The 16126-nt window shown below is 46.4% G+C and overlaps 1 protein-coding gene across 2 annotated transcripts in view; it reads right to left on the reverse strand.

Annotated features, from left to right (window-relative positions):
* LOC120924720 (cytosolic phospholipase A2 gamma-like) overlaps positions 1–16126 on the reverse strand; it is a 179343-nt gene that overhangs the window by 54168 nt on the left and 109049 nt on the right. For both annotated transcript variants that reach the window (XM_040335736.1, XM_040335737.1), the window contains exons 7-9: positions 12288–12428; positions 6623–6673; positions 3672–3707 (exon numbers count right to left, since the gene is read on the reverse strand). In XM_040335736.1, coding sequence (XP_040191670.1) covers positions 3672–3707; positions 6623–6673; positions 12288–12428 — 228 coding nt within the window. The remainder of the gene's footprint in view (positions 1–3671; positions 3708–6622; positions 6674–12287; positions 12429–16126) is intronic.

Raw genomic sequence — 16126 nt, forward strand, 5'->3', positions numbered from 1 at the left:
GAATGGCGCTGGACGCCATTTACGTTAACGTCTAAGCAAATGACGTCGGAGCGACGTCAGTTAGCGCAACGCACGTCGGGTAAGTTACCCGACGGAGCATGCGCAGAACGTCCGGCGCGGGAGCGCGCCTAATTTAAATGGGAATCGCCCATTTGTATTAGGAACGCCTTGCGCCGGACGGAGTTAAGTTACACCGCCGCAAATTTCCAGGTAAGTGCTTTGTGGATCGGCACCTAACTTGGGAGATTTGCGGCGGTGTAACTTAACTCTGAAAAGTTAAGTTGCGCTCGGCGGCTGTGGATCTGGCCCTGAAAGCGCAACTAGAAAATTTAGGTTTATAAAGATGGTCATACACTATACAATCGGATTGCACAATCTCCTTTAGATTTACTAAATTGATATAATAGGAGGAAACGCCTATCGAGTCAATTAGGGCCAGATTCTCAAAAGCGATACGACGGCGTATCTCAGGAAACACCGTCGTATCTCTGTTTCTGAGCCCGGGTATCTATGCGTCTGATTCCTAGGATCATTTTCGCATAGATACGGCCAAGATCCGACAGATGTAAGTGACTTACATCGTCGGATCTTAGATGTAATGTGACGCCGGCCGCTAGGTGGCGTTTACGTTCAGTTCTCATTTGACTATGCAAATGAGCCTGATACGCCGATTCCCGAACGAATTTGCGTCGCATCGTCGTTTACGTAGTTTCCGTAAGCGTAAGGTTACCCCTGCTATAAGAGGGGTAACCTTACGCCAGTCCGCCGTATGCCATGTTAAGTATGGCGTCGGGTCCGCGTCGTCTTTTTCCGTCGGTTACATCGTTTTTGAATACGACTTTACGTCAATGACGCTTACGTCGGCATCATTAACGTTTTCCGTCGTGAGCTTGAGCATGCGCACTGGGCTATTTTTCCGCCCGGCGCATGCGCTTAATTTGAATACAAGCCGCCCCCTTTGAATTACGCGGCCATACGCCGGGCCATTTACACTACGCCACCGCAAATTACGGAGCAAGTGCTTGGGGAATACGGCACTTGCTCCAGTAAGTTGCGGCGGCGTAGTGTAAATGGCTTATGCTACGCCAACGCCGATTCTACGAGAATCTGGCCCTTTCTCTGCATGCAATCAGGCAGGCGCATAGTTGATGGTAGATCTAAAGGAGAGCGTACAATTAGATTGTATAGTGTATGGTGAACTTCACAGACCCAGAAGACCCTCCTTCTGTTTTCAATACTACAGCTCTATCCACGCAAGATTAAACATAAAGGGTAAGTTCACCTTTTTATTTCTTCTAAATTCCAGCCCCCCCATGTACCAATATACCAGCAACCACTTCCCGCCCGGTCCATAGACAATTGATGTCCGGGAAGTGGTTGTGAAATCCTGACTGGATGTCTATTGACGTCCTGCAGGATTTCATGCCGACGCGCGCCCGTGGGGGCGCGCAGCGCGGCGTTCAGTGGTGTGGTGTGTCAGTCTGTCACCCTGCATCTCCGATCTCGGTAAAGAGCCTCCGGCTGAAGGCTCTTTACCACGTGATCAGCCGTGTCCAATCACGGCTGATCCCGATGTAAACAGGAAGAGCCGTTGACGGCTCTTCCTCACTCGCGTCTGACAGATGTGAGTAGAGGAGAGCCGATCGGCGGCTCTCCTGACAGGGGGGTTCGCGCTGATTGTTTATCAGCGCGAACCCCCCTCGGATCCACACACTGGACCACCAGGGAAGGGGCAGGAAAAAATAAAAATAAATGAGAAAGATGCCAATCAGTGCCCACAAATTTGTGGGCACTGACTGGCAACATGGGTACAAGTGATGCCCAGCAATGCCATCAGTGCCACCCCTCAGTGTCCATCAGTGCCACCTCTGTGCCCATCCATGCCACCCATAAGTACCCATCAGTGCCACCCATGAGTGCCCATCAGTGTCACCTATGAGTACCCAGTGCCACCTATGAGTGCCCATCAGTGCCGCCTAAGTGCCCATCAGTGCCGCCTATGAGTGCCAATCAGTGACGCATACCAACCGATAAACGCTCATTGCGATTTTTTTTAACCAAAATTATGTAGAAGAATACGTATCGGCCTAAACTGAGGAAAAAAAACTTTTTTTTATATATTTTTGGGGGATATTTATTATAGCAAAAGGTAAAAGATATTGCATTGATTTAAAAATTTTCGCTCTATTTTTGTTTATAGCGCAAAAAATAAAAACCGCAGAGGCGATCAAATACCACCAAAAGAAAGCTCTATTTGTGGGGAAAAAAGGACGTCATTTGTGTTTGGGAGCCACGTCGCACGACCGCGCAATCGTCAGTTAAAGCGACGCAGTGCCGAATCGCAGAAAGGGGCCAGGTCCTTTACCTGCGTAATGGTCCGGGGGCTTAAGTGGTTAATGTGCTTCTTTTGCAAGAATATCAATGCTTTCCATTAATTCTACAGACACTTACTTCACTTACCAGCGGACTGATCCGGTGGTCTGTACAGACTCACCGGATCAGTCCGTCCGCTCCCCTCCCTCGCATGCGTCGTAATGATTCGACGCATGCGTGGAAGTATTTACCTTCCAGCGTCGCGCACGTCGCCGCGTCATCGTCGCGGCGCGACACGTCACCGCGGATGTATTCCGTGGGGATTTCGATCTGATGGTGAGTACAGCCATCAGATCCAAATCCGCCAGAGGATTTATCCGCTGGAAACGGTCCGGCGTACCGTTTCCAGCGGATATCCTCTCGTGTGTACGAGGCCTTAGATTAATACAGACATACGGGGCCAGATTCACAAAGAGATACGATACACCGTCGTATCTCAGAGTTGCGTCGGTCGTATCTATGCGGCTGATTCATAGGGCCAGATTCACAAAGAGATACGACTATCTACAGATCCCCCATCGTATCTCTGACTTACGCTGGTCCTATCTATGCGCCTGGTTCATAGAATCAGTTACGCATAGATAGGACTAAGATCTGACAGTGTTACACTGTGTTACACTGTCGGATCTTTTTTTCCATTTAAATATGGCGCCGGGGGCGTTCCCGCTGATTTACGATAAATAATATGTAAATCAGCGAGATACGCAAATTCACGAACGTACGCGGACCCGACGCAGTCTTCTTACGACGTTTCCGTAGCGGCTTTCCCGGCGTATACTTACCCCTGCTTCTATGACGCGCAGCCAATGTTAAGTATAGCCGGCGTTCCCGCGTCGAATTTGAATTTTTTAACGTCGTTTGCGTAAGTCGTTCTCGAATACGGACGGACATCGTTTACGTAAGCGTCGAAACCACTGACGTCCTAGCGACGTCAGTGGGAGCAATGCACGCCGGGAAATTTCGCGGACGGCGCATGCGCATTTAAATCGGCGCGGGAACGCGCCTGATTTAAATAGTACACTCCCCCTAGCCGCGGAATTTGAATTCCGCCGGGGGATTTAGGATCCGCCGTCGCAAGTTTGGAGGTAAGTGGTTTGTGAATTAGCCACTTGCCTCCTAAACTTGCGGGAGCGGATCTTAATTCACGTAGAATGAGCGGATCTATAGATCCGCTGCGCTACGTGAATCTGGCCCACGGTATGTAATAATCAGACAGGTAGGTGATCACAGGAAGTACCCAACATTTGAATTTACTCGGTAATCTGGATTTACCAAATGGTCTAAAGTCAACTTCTTACCTCCAGTCAGCCATTGGATGAATTTATGGTACATGTCTGTAAAACAAAACATTATTTTAAATTATCTTTAATTAAAGAACTTTAAATACAATTTAAAAATACAATAACAATAGGCATTTTTTTTTTTTTTTGGGGGGGGGGGGTAGTCTTTCTGTTTTGTTTTATCTTCTTTCCCCATTCGCTGCCACCATTCTTGCCTTGTCCATAATGGCATGACCTGCTCCTGTAGCCCCCTGGGAGACCCATAGTTGCCAACATTTGTCCAGGGAAACTTTGCAGCACAGCTATTAATTAATTACCACACTCACTTCCCCGAAGCTCCACCCACTACGCATAATCTTCGCCAGGCGAAGATTATGCAGAGTGGGTGGAGCTTCGGAGAAGTCAGTGTGGTAATTAATTAATAGCTGTGCTGCAAAGTGTCCCTGGAAATTTTTTAAAAATGTTGGCAACTATGGCTCAGACCCCCCATCGCTCACATATTCCAAGAGTCTGCAGTAGTCCATTTGCCAAGGAGTGGAGCTCACATGTCATTGGTGGCCGGGCTGCCTGAACCTTAGAAGAAGAAGCTGGCTGAGGAGGACCAAGATAGCAGGCAACTTAAAGCGGGGGTTCCGCGGGAAAACGTTTTTTTTTTTTTTTTTTTTTCATATGCTTCTGGCGCTCTTACCTTATATAATAGTGTACTCGCCTGTCCTAATATTAGAGCCGCCACCATTCTGATTTAGCCGCAAAAGATGAGTTTTAAAAATCTTGGATGGACGCTTCTGTAACGGAATGACCCGGGAGAAACAGAGACTTTGTAAGGATGAGGGGTACTCCTGTACCGGCGTCACCAAGGAGTCTTATGTCTAGGGTCACCTTATGTCCGATAGGGCCATAGGGTGACTGAGAAATGATGTCCTAAATTACAGGACAGGGGACATCACTGATAGTTCATATTGCAAGTTGTTGGTTAATTGTGATCCAACCAGTCAATAGTGACTCATTTCTATGATTAGCCCTGACTAGTGACATGCTAATTGAGTCAGGCTCCTGGAAGTCCTTTCATTGTGTGATAACACTGCTTTAAGCCTATTGATGCTCAGAGGTGTGAATACCTTTCTGTCAAGCTGTATGCGGAGACAGAACGTCTGTCTAGGGATGTGAATTGAGAAGAGATCATTGTGTGATGGTGTTTTGTTTGAGTTCTGTTAATGAAGGAATGTGCAGTGATTAGATCATGATAATTATAGCCCGGCGCCGAGATGTCTAGAATGTTTAGCATTTAGCCATCTAAAGGTGTATTGAAGCCCCCCAGGGTGTGGGTGGAGAGTTTGATTGTCCATGTGCCTTGAAAACTATATAAGACTGAAAGCTAACCATTAAAGTTGTCTTGCATTTGAAACCAGAAAGCACAGAGCTGTGTCTCGTCTTATTCTGGGAAATGGAATGGATCGGGCCCTGTTGGTTGGAGTGTCGATAAGCTGTCGTGGGTGGAATGGAATATCGTGAACGGATTTAACCCCTGTTCCATTTGTGGGGTTCCGTTACAGCTTCCATCTTGCTTGTGGGCACTCTGAAGCCCACAAGCAAATTCTTACGGATGTCCCAGCATTCACCGCTCTATCCCGCGCATGTGCAGTGTTGACGGCGAGCGGCACCGTCAACACTACACAGTTGTCATCACAACGTCATGTGACGTAGGAAATCACGCGAGACTTCATCTCTTCAGCAAAGGAAGCGTCTCCTGGGCAGCGTCGTGCTGTGCTCCCAGGAGACATTGCAAACTCGCCCCAGAAATCAGTGGGCCGATCGCAGCTAAAGCAACACGCCCACTCCCGCGGGAGCCGAACCAGGAAGTGCCTTGTTCACAAAGGAGAAAACAAGGCATGGACTTCATTTAAAAAATTTTGGACAGCGAACTGGAAATGTACACACTGATCCCCTGTGATTAAGGTGTACTTTCATTTAGGGTGAACCTCCGCTTTAAGTAGCTGATCACTGCAGGACAACGCTGGATCTGCTGGGCAGGTACTGTATGTGTTTTGAACAGAGGTATGGGAGGATTGGGGGGGGGGCTTAATCGCCTTTTCACAGCCCCTCCCTGTAGGCGAGCGCCTCTCCAATCGGACGGCGCCGCGCCGCTCGCGCATGCGCACTGCCGCTCGCGCATGCGCAGTGGGTGCCCGGCCGTAAAGCCGAAAGCTGTCACTGCCGGGTGCCCACACTAAGAATGAAGACGCCGGCCGGCGAGGGGGGGGCGAGGAGCGGAGCCCCGGCCGGCGCATCGCTGGAGCTGTGGAGCAGGTAAGTGTCAGTTTATTAAAAGTCAGCAGCTACACTTTTTGTAGCTGCTGACTTTTAATAAACTTAAAAAAAAGGTGGAAAACCCCTTTAAGTTAAGATCAGGGCTCTTTGGGGGCCAAACCATCACTTCCAGGACTCCTTGTTTTTAGTTTCCTAGTTCCTAATGGCATTGGCTGCATGTTTGGGGTCGATGTACTGCAGCAGAATACATTTTGGGCCAATCCCACACCTCCCTGTTGATATGGCATGATCTGCCTGTATTCTTCAGGCATTAGAACAAGGTGTCCTGGAAGTGATGGTTTGGCCCCCGTAGAGCCCTGCTCTCACCACCATGGAGTCTGTCTGGGATAACATGAAGAGACAGAAGGATTTGAGGCAGCCGACATCCACAGCAGATCTGTGCTCAGTTCTCCAAGAACCTACCTGCCGAGTTCCTTCAAAAACGGTGCACAAGTCTACCTAAAAGAATTGATACCGTTTTGAAGGCAAGGGGTGGTCACACCAAATAAAGCTGGAATAGGGGTCTTAGTTTTCTTTTATTATTATTATTATTATTATTATCTGCTGCATAAATTAGTTAGAGAGGGGTTGGCTGTACGGTTTGTCAGGCTGGGATTCCCTTCTTGTAGAGGAGATTTAACCAGTAAATGTTGAACACCTACCATGAAAGAACAACCAAACCCAATCAGCGCCGAATGCACTGCCCCACAATCCTGCAGAGGAAAAAAAGACAGTATTAGTGCTGAATGTAATGAGGATCACAGCTAAGAACTGTAAATGAACGTATAGTATTTATTAGTCACATAGCCATATAGACATTCATATTCTTCATCTTTGGATTTTCTCTCCAACTGTCAAGAACGTACTTTATATATCAGATGATGGTGAAGAAAAGAATGGCCGACGCCGGGAATATTCGTATGGTACCTCTGACCTCAGCAGATGATCTCTACAGGACGCACTCTTTTCAGATATTTTTTTTATTAAACTCAGTGTAGGGTGAGATATTTTGGAGGATACACTTTTAAGTTAAAGTCTCCAGATATAGTCCACACAATGATGGCACAGCTATACTTGTGCATATGATTACTTGATAAGATATCATCTACATCATGGGTGCTCAACCTCAGAAAATAGGTGCAGGAACGCAACCCTAACCCCCCCCCCCCCCCCCCCCGCACACACCCTCCAAACCACATCAAATAGTGGGTATGGTGAAATCATACTAATAGTGGGAGGGTTTTAAAGGGGCATTAAATACCAGGAGTGCATTATGTATAGAGTGCAGAGTTCGGTAGGATTGAACACTAGGGGCCAGATTCACAGAAGAGATACGATGGAGTATCTCAGATACACCATCGTATCTCGGATTTTTTCTGGTCCTATCTATGCACCTGATTCATAGAATCAGTTACGCATAGATAGGGCTGAGATCCGACAGTGTCACACTGTGTTACACTGTCGGATCTTTTTTTGGATTTAAAAATGGCGCCGGGGGCGTTCCCGCTGATTTACACTGAATAATATGTAAATCAGCGAGATACGCGAAATTCACGAACGTACGCAGACCCGACGCTGTGTTCTTACGTCGTTTCCGTAGCGCGGTACCCGTCGTATACTTACCCCTGCTAAAAGCAGGGGTAAGTATTGTTAAGTATGGCCGTCGTTCCCGCGTCGAATTTGAAATTTCCTACGTCGTTTGCGTACGCCGATTCACGAACACGCGCGTCGCAAGTCCCGCTCACGTCGCAACCACTGACGTCCTATTGACGTCAGTGGGAGCAATGCACGCCGGGAAATTCCCCGGACGGCGCATGCGTATTTAAATCGGCGCGGGAGCGCGCCTGATTTAAATAGTACACTGCCCCAGCCGCGGAATTAGAATTCCGCCGGGGGAGTTAGGATCCGCCGTCGCAAGTTTGGAGGTAAGTGTGTTGTGAATTTGACACTTTCCTCACAAACTTGCGAGGGCGGATCTTAAAACACATAGGTTACACGGATCTAAAGATCCGCTAACCTTTGTGAATCTGGCCCAAAGTGTAGCGTTTAGGGTTGAGCTACATACATAGTACAGAGTTCAGGGGTGTGCTAAACACAGAGTGCAGAGCCTTCTTCCACAGCTGTGAAAATATAATGATGCGCTAATATCAACTCATGTATGGTACAAAGTACAGCATGTGCAAATGTGAAAATACAAAAACACTTAGAACAATTGCAAAAACCCAGTGCAAATAAGAACAAGAGACACAATGGGTAATATAATTAGGAAGTCCTGTGATGAGCGGGATGATCCACATCATTATATTTTCACATCACTTTTTGGTTTAGTTCTTCCACAGCTGCTTACCACTGAATCCTCCATCCACATTTCACCCCTCTTCTTCCCTAGTACCCCCCAGCACACTGTAGGTGGCTCCCACTCTCTCATTTGCAGGGAGATCATTCAGTGGGGGTGTCAGCATCCCCACTGCACCCAGGCACCTACATCTCCCAGGTCCCCATCCTGCACTCCGCTCAGGAGATCAGATCAGTGGGAGCCTTTGGAAGACAAGCTGTCACTTGTAAACACAGAAGCCAGACTTCTTTGTTTACAAGTGATAGTGGTATGCAGGGAGCAAAGGGCCTGAGCCAGAGGTGGTGGAACTGAGTTCCACCAAGTTCCAGCTGAAAAAAAAGCCCTGGGCCCTACTCAGTAGTGTATTTAGGTTTTGTGCTGGGCTAGGCCTGATTAAACTTGTGCACCCCCTAATTTAAAAATGACCCACCCCTTCCTGCCAAGGCCACACCCCTTGCTGTTTAGCACCAGCCCTAAAATGTTCGAGTGGGGACACTAGTTCTTGGGGCCTGAGGGGGGATAGCAACGAATTCCCTTAATTTGCATAGATTTCCTCTCACTTCCTGTTTGGCTATGGGGCAGGAAGTGAAGGGAATTCTCTGCAATGGGACAGGGATGGTAAAAAATAAACTGACAGGGGCTCTAACCCCCCCTTACTCTATCCAAAATGAAAAAAAAGTTTTGCATAAAGTTCTACTTTAAGCACAAATTTCTGATAATTTCATGGAGAGGACTAAGAAGATATAACCATGGCAATGGTGCAGCAGAAAACATAGAGCACAGTGAGGAAGGTTTGTGGTCCAGGATGATAGGACAGTCAGAATTAGAAGCGGCGCCCCCACACAGTTATGGAATGCCGGCCGCCCGCAATGCGGCTGCTTTATGGGGTGCTAGACTAATTTGCCTAACAGTGTAGTGCAAGGCGGCGGGGACACTTTCGGTGCTGCCCCCCTGCAAAGTGCCGCCGTCGTATCTCTCAGAGTAACTATGCGGCTGGTTCATAGAATCAGTTACGCATAGATATCCCTAAGATCCGACAGGTGTAATTGTTTTACACTGTCGGATCTTAAGATGCAATACCGCGGCCGCCGCTGGGGGGAGTTTGCGTCGCAAACCAGCGTCGGGTATGCAAATTAGGAGTTACGGCGATCCACGACGGTTTTTCGCGTTCGCTACGTCGCCGCTAGTCTAGTTTCCCGTCGCAAAGTTAGTCGTCGTTTTAGGTGCCCTAACTTTATACAGCCCACGTATGTGCTGTATAAAGTATGGCCGTCGTTCCCACGTCGAAATTTAAAAAATTTTCCTTCTTGCGTAAGACGTCCGGGAATACGGAAGTACGCTACGCACGTCGCCGTTCGAAAAAAATGACGTCACTTCGCGCAAAGCACGGCGGGAAATTCAAAAGGGAGCATGCGCAGTAGGTCCGGCGCGGGAGCGCGCCTAATTTAAATGGGACACACCCCTTTGAATTACGCGGGCTTACGCTGGAGGCCGCCGGCGTAAGTTTTCATGCAAGTGCTTTGAGAATCAGGCACTTGCGATGAAAACTTGCAGCGGTGTAACGTATCTAGGATACGTTACGCCGCCGCGATTCTACGTGAATCTGGGCCTTAGTTTTGAATTTAAAAATAAATTAGAATTTGGAAAAAAAAATTGAATTTGAAATGGAAAGATATTGTAATAAATAAAGTAAGGTAAAAAAGTGAAATAAGATAACGATTCCTACTTAGGCCCCATACACACGAGAGGATTTATCCGCGGATACGGTACAGCGGACCGTTTCCGCTAATAAATCCTCTCGAGGATTTCAGCTGATTTCCAATGCGATGAAGTGTACTCACCATCGCATTGAAATCCGCGCCGAAATCCTCTGGCGATGATGTGTCGCGCCGTCGCCGCGATTATGACGCGACGACGTGCGCGACGCTGTCATATAAGGAATTCCACGCATGCGTCGAATCATTACGACGCATGCGGGGGATCCCTTCGGACGGATGGATCCGGTGAGTCTGTACAGACGAGCGGATCCATCCGTTGGGATGGATTCCAGCAGATGGATTTGTTCTGCATGTCAGCAAATATTCGATCTGCTGAAATCCATCCCAGGGGAGAAATATCCGCGGAAAAAGATCCGCTGGCGTGTACACACCATAGGATCTATCCGCTGAAACCCATTCGCTGGGATTTTTCAGCGGATGGATTCTATCGTGTGTATGGGGCCATAGACTACTTTATAGAATATAAAAGAGAATAATAGAATAAAATAGATTATAAAAGAATAAAGAAAAATAGAATAGAATATATTCTATTCCTTAATTTATCAAGTTATTCTATTCTATTCCTCTGTATTCTATCATTTTCTATTCTATTCTTTTCTATCTTGTTTTATTTTTTTATTTCCTATTATATTATTTTTTATTCTAGTCTATTACATTTTATAAAGTAGCCTAAGTAGGAATCATCATAATCTAATTTCACTTCTATACCTTGCTGTATTTATTGTAATTTTTCAATTTCAAACTTTCATTTTTAAATAACATTTTCAAATTTGATTAAAAAAGAATGAATATAAAAAAATGAATCTGAATAAATGAAAAAATCCACAAAAAAAATGATCAGTGTAACATAATTAATATGGAAAAATCTAAATCTAATACTAAACAAATGTTTCCACTGTGAAATCTTTAGTCTGTTATTATTTTCTATGGGCCAGATCCACATACAATTGCACTTGCGCCGCGTATCAGAGATACGCTACGCCGACGTACCTTACCTGGCGGAATTTCGAATCCTCAACGATTTCGCGCCGTAAGTTACGGCGGCGTAGTGTATTTCTGGCGGCGGAATTCAAATCGGCGATTAGGGGGCGTGATTCATTTAAATGAAGCGCGTCCCCGCGCCGAATGAACTGCGCATGCGTCGTCCCGAAATTTCCCTACGTGCATTGCGCTAAATGACGTCGCTAGGACGTTATTTTTTTAACTTAGACGTGAGTTATGTCCATCCCTATTCACGGACGACTTACGCAAAAAGAAAAAAAAGAAAAATGTTGACGCGGGAACGACGGCCATACTTAACATGGCAGGTCTATCTATACGCCGCAAAATAGCAGCTTTAACTATACGCCGGAAAAAGCCGACGTTAGAAAATGCGACGACCGCGCGTACGTTCGTGGATCGTCGTAAATCGCTAATTTGCATACCCGATGCGGAAAACGACGCGAACTCCACCCAGCGGGCGCCGAAGTATTGCATCTAAGATCAGAAGGCGTACACCTGTCGGATCTAACCCAAATGCCGTCGTATCTTGGTTTGAGGATTCAAACTAAAGATACGACGCGGGAAATTGGAAAGTACGCCGGCGTATCAGTAGATACGCCGGCGTACTCGCTCTGTGGATCTGGCCCCCCCATGTTTTTTGAGTCATTCTTGTGTGTCCGCTGAGGTTTACAGAAAGGTATACAAGTGGTGTCAGTGAGGCCTCACAGAAGGCTGGACAAGAGCGGAAGACCCAAATCCACCGGCGTCTCCTGCGGGGGTGTCGCTACACATATAAGGCTGCATTCACACCTCGGCGTACTAAATCGCGGCGTTTTGTCCCGCGAATTGCGGCGACAAATAGCGGCGTTTTGTACCGCGGTTCGCGGCGACAAAACGCCGCGATTGTGAATGCAGCCTTCACCCCCTCTATGGAGATGGTTCACATCTCCTACTGCCGAACGCCGAAAGACGCCTGAAAAAAAGGTCCGGGACTTTTTTTCAGGCGGCAGGCGTTCGGCGTGGAGATGTGAACCATCTCCATAGAGGGCAATGTTACATCATCCCTCTGGCGTGTCGGGGCGGCAGCGGGCGTCACACTACAGGCGACAAAACGCCTAGGTGTGAATGGGCTCTAAATGATTACACTGTAACAATAAACTGGTCTGATTTGGTAAATTGCACAAGTAAGATTTTTTGCCTCGTTAGTTAAAGATCATTTGTGATTCGGCTCACCTTGAAGATAAATCAAGTTGCGCTCGGGCTGCTTCTCCAATATCTGTCCTCCTTTAAACTTACTTCCCAGATTTTCAGTCTTTATATAACAATTGTAAGCAGGAAATCCAGATGTGTGTGGAGTGAACTCAAACCAAGCTTCTGAAATGAGATGAAGATTGGATGAAAATCGATCTTCCTCCAGCCATTGTCAATCCAGAGATGTCTCCTCTACACATTAACCACTTAAGCCCCGGACCAATATGCTGCTACATGACCCAAGGGGTTTTTACAGTTCGGGACTGCGTCGCTTTAACAGACAATTGCGCGGTCGTGCGACGTGGCTCCCAAACAAAATTGGCGTCCTTTTTTCCCCACAAATAGAGCTTTCTTTTGGTGGTATTTGATCACCTCTGGGGTTTTTAGTTTTTGCGCTATAAACAAAAATAGAGCAACAATTTTGAAAAATAAATAATATTTTTTGCTTTTTGCTATAATAAATATCCCCCAAAAACATATATAATTTTTTTTTTTTCCTCAGTTTAGGCCGATACGTATTATTCTACCTACTTTTGGTAAAAAAAATCGCAATAATCGTTTATCGGTTGGTTTGCGCAAAATTTATAGCGTTTACAAAATAGGGGATAGTTTTTTTGCATTTTTATTTTTTTAATTTTTTTTACTACTAATGGCGGCGATCAGCGATTTTTTTCGTGACTGCGACATTACGGCGGACACTTCGGACAATTTTGACACATTTTTGGGACCATTGTCATTTTCACAGCAAAAAATGCATTTAAATTGCATTGTTTATTGTGAAAATGACAGTTGCAGTTTGGGAGTTAACCACAAGGGGGCGCTGTAACATTTAGGGATCACCTAGTGTGTGTTTACTACTGTAGGGGGGTGTGGCTGTAGGACTGACGTCATCGATCGAGTCTCCCTATAAAAGGGATCACTCGATCGATGCGCCGCCACAGTGAAGCACGGGAAAGCCGTGTTTACATACGGCTCTCCCCGTTCTTCAGCTCCGGGGAGCGATCGCGACGGAGCGGCAATAAACAAATAGCCGCGCCGTCGTCCCGGATCGCCCCCCGAGCGGACCCGACCTCCGCATGTACCGGGGGGGGGGGGGTCCCGATCGGACCCCCCACCCACGTCTAGGCAGGCACGTACAGGTACGTTGATGTGCCTGTCCCTGCCATTCTGCCGACGTAAATGTACATGAGGAGGTCGGGAAGGGGTTAAAGAGTACAAGAAAAGTGTTGTTTTCGGAACATTCATCTGATTTCGGTAGTTTTGGGTCAAATTGACCTTCATTTTTTGACTGCAGTGGTAAGAACATTTGAGAGAACCATGGAAAATTTCTCTAGAACAAACACAAAGAAAATGTTTTATTTGAAATGTATAAAACCGCGCACAGGGCCGTCTTAATAGCATCAAGGGCCCCTGGGCAAAGTCATGCTCTGGGGCCCCTACGATGAAGTGCAGGTAAACGGACATCAAGTAGGTAGGAGGCACCTTTTGGGTGGAGCTCCGCATTAGCTACATGAACAAGCATTCTGTACTAGGCATGTGCATTTCGTTTCGTTCCGAATCGAAATTCGGACAAATTTTTCATTATTCGGACATTCGGATGCATACGAATTCCCGAATTGCAATATTAATGAATTTACCGATTCCGAATCGAAAACCCACGGACTAAATTCGATTTTTTTTTTTTCGAATTCCGATCGAATTTCGTCCGCGGGTTTTCGATTTGGAATTCAAATTTTTTTTTTTATTTCGATCGAATTTCGTCCGCGGGTTTTCGATTTGGAATTCGAAAAAAAAAAATATTTTTTTTTTTTTTTTTGAATTCCGATCGAATTTCGAAATTATATTCGAAAAGAGACTATTTGTTGTCGAATCCGGTCGAAATACTTTCGAATTCGACCGGATTTTTCGAAATTCGGTCGAAAACGAACGAGTTCCCGAAAACGAATTTAACACATGTAACGAACCTAACTTAACGAAATTAATTAAATAACGAATTAAAACGAAACGAAACGAAATTTTCCCTTTTGCACATGCCTACTCAGCGTAACATTATGCAAAAATTTGGGCTAGTTTTTCTTTTATTCATGAAAGTGTATATATTCCTTAAAAATTGCATTTGAAAGACCGCTGTGCAAATACTGTGTGACATAAAATATTGCAACGGTTACTATTTTATTCTCTGGAAAGTCTGCTAATTATATATATAATGTTTGGGGCTTCTAAGTAATTTTCTAGCAAAAAATATACAGGCCCAGATTCAAGAAGCACTTGCGCCCGCGCAACCATAGGTTGCGCGGCGCAAGTGCTTACTTGCTCCGGTGTAACGAGTGCTCCTGATTCAGGAACCTCGTTACACCGAATGCAGCCTAGGATATGACAGACATAAGCCTCCTTATGCCTTCACATCCCAGGCTGCATTCTTGCGTTGGCCGCTAGGGGGCGCGGCCTTTGTGATCGGCGTGTAGTATGCAAATTGCATACTACCACCGATTCACAAAAGTTGCGCGGGCCCTGCGTACGCAAGGTACGGAGTTTCCGTACGGCGCCTTTAGCATAAGGTTGCTCCTGCTAATAGCAGGCGCAGCCAATGCTAAAGTATAGCTGCGCCTCCCGCTCGCGACGTTTAAATTTCACGTCGTTTACGTAAGTGAACCGTGAATGGCGCTGGACGCCATTCACGTTCACTTACAAGCAAATGACGTCCTTGCGACGTCATTTGCCGCAATGCACGTCGGGAAAGTTTCCCGACGGAGCATGCGTTGTTCGCTCGGCGCGGGAGCGCGCCTAATTTAAATGATTCCCGCCCCTGGCGGGATCATTTACATTAGGCAGCCTTCCGCCCGGCTGCTTAGCATATTGCCCGCGCAATTTACGGAGCAACTGCTCCGTGAATCGCGGGCAAAGCGCAATATTTGCGTGGGCGCAGAGAAAAAAATTTGCTCTTTGCCCACGCAAATATTGCGCGATTCTACTTGAATCTGGGCCACAGATTTTAACTTGCAAGCAACAAATGTCAGAAATAGGCTTAGTCATGAAAGGGTTACAATTGTTTTGAGAGTGATATGTTTATAGCAGAGAGTGAAAAATATTGTTTTTAATTTTTTTGTTTATTTGATTAAAAAAAAAAAAAAAACAGCTCTGATCAAATACCACCAAAAGAAAACTCTATTTGTGTGTGTATATATATATATATATATTGAGGGGTAGATTCACATACAAATAGATCGGCGCAGCGTATGTGAGATACGCTACGCCGCTGTAACTTACATTAGGCCGGTTCGAATCCCCCAAAGAATTTACGCCGTAAGTTACGGCGGCGTAGTCTATCTCAAGCGGCGTAACGGCGCGGAATTTAAATCAGCGATTAGGGGGGCGTGTTTCAATTAAATGAAACGCGTCCCCGCGCCGTATGAACTGCGCATGCGCCGTCCCTAAATTTCCTGCCGTGCATTGCACGAAATGACGTCGCAAGGACGTCATTTTTTAAACTTGGACGTGACTTACGTCCATCCCGATTCACGGACGACTTACGCAAAAAAGAAGAAAAAAATAAAATTTCGCCGCGGGAACGACGGCCATACTTAACATGGCAAATCTAACTATACACCGGAAAAAAGCCGACCAGAGACGACGTAAGAGAATGCGACGGCCGCGCGTACGTTTGTGGAACGTCGGAAATAGCTCATTTGCATACCCGACGCGGAAAAATACGTGAACGCCACCCAGCGGACGCCGAAGTATTGCATCTTAGATCCGAAGGCGTACGAAGACGTACACCTGTCGGATCTTACCCAGATGCCGTCGTATCTTGGTTTGAGGAT

Source organism: Rana temporaria, chromosome 1 (assembly GCF_905171775.1).
Source record: "Rana temporaria chromosome 1, aRanTem1.1, whole genome shotgun sequence".
Classification (NCBI taxonomy): Eukaryota; Metazoa; Chordata; class Amphibia; order Anura; family Ranidae; genus Rana; species Rana temporaria.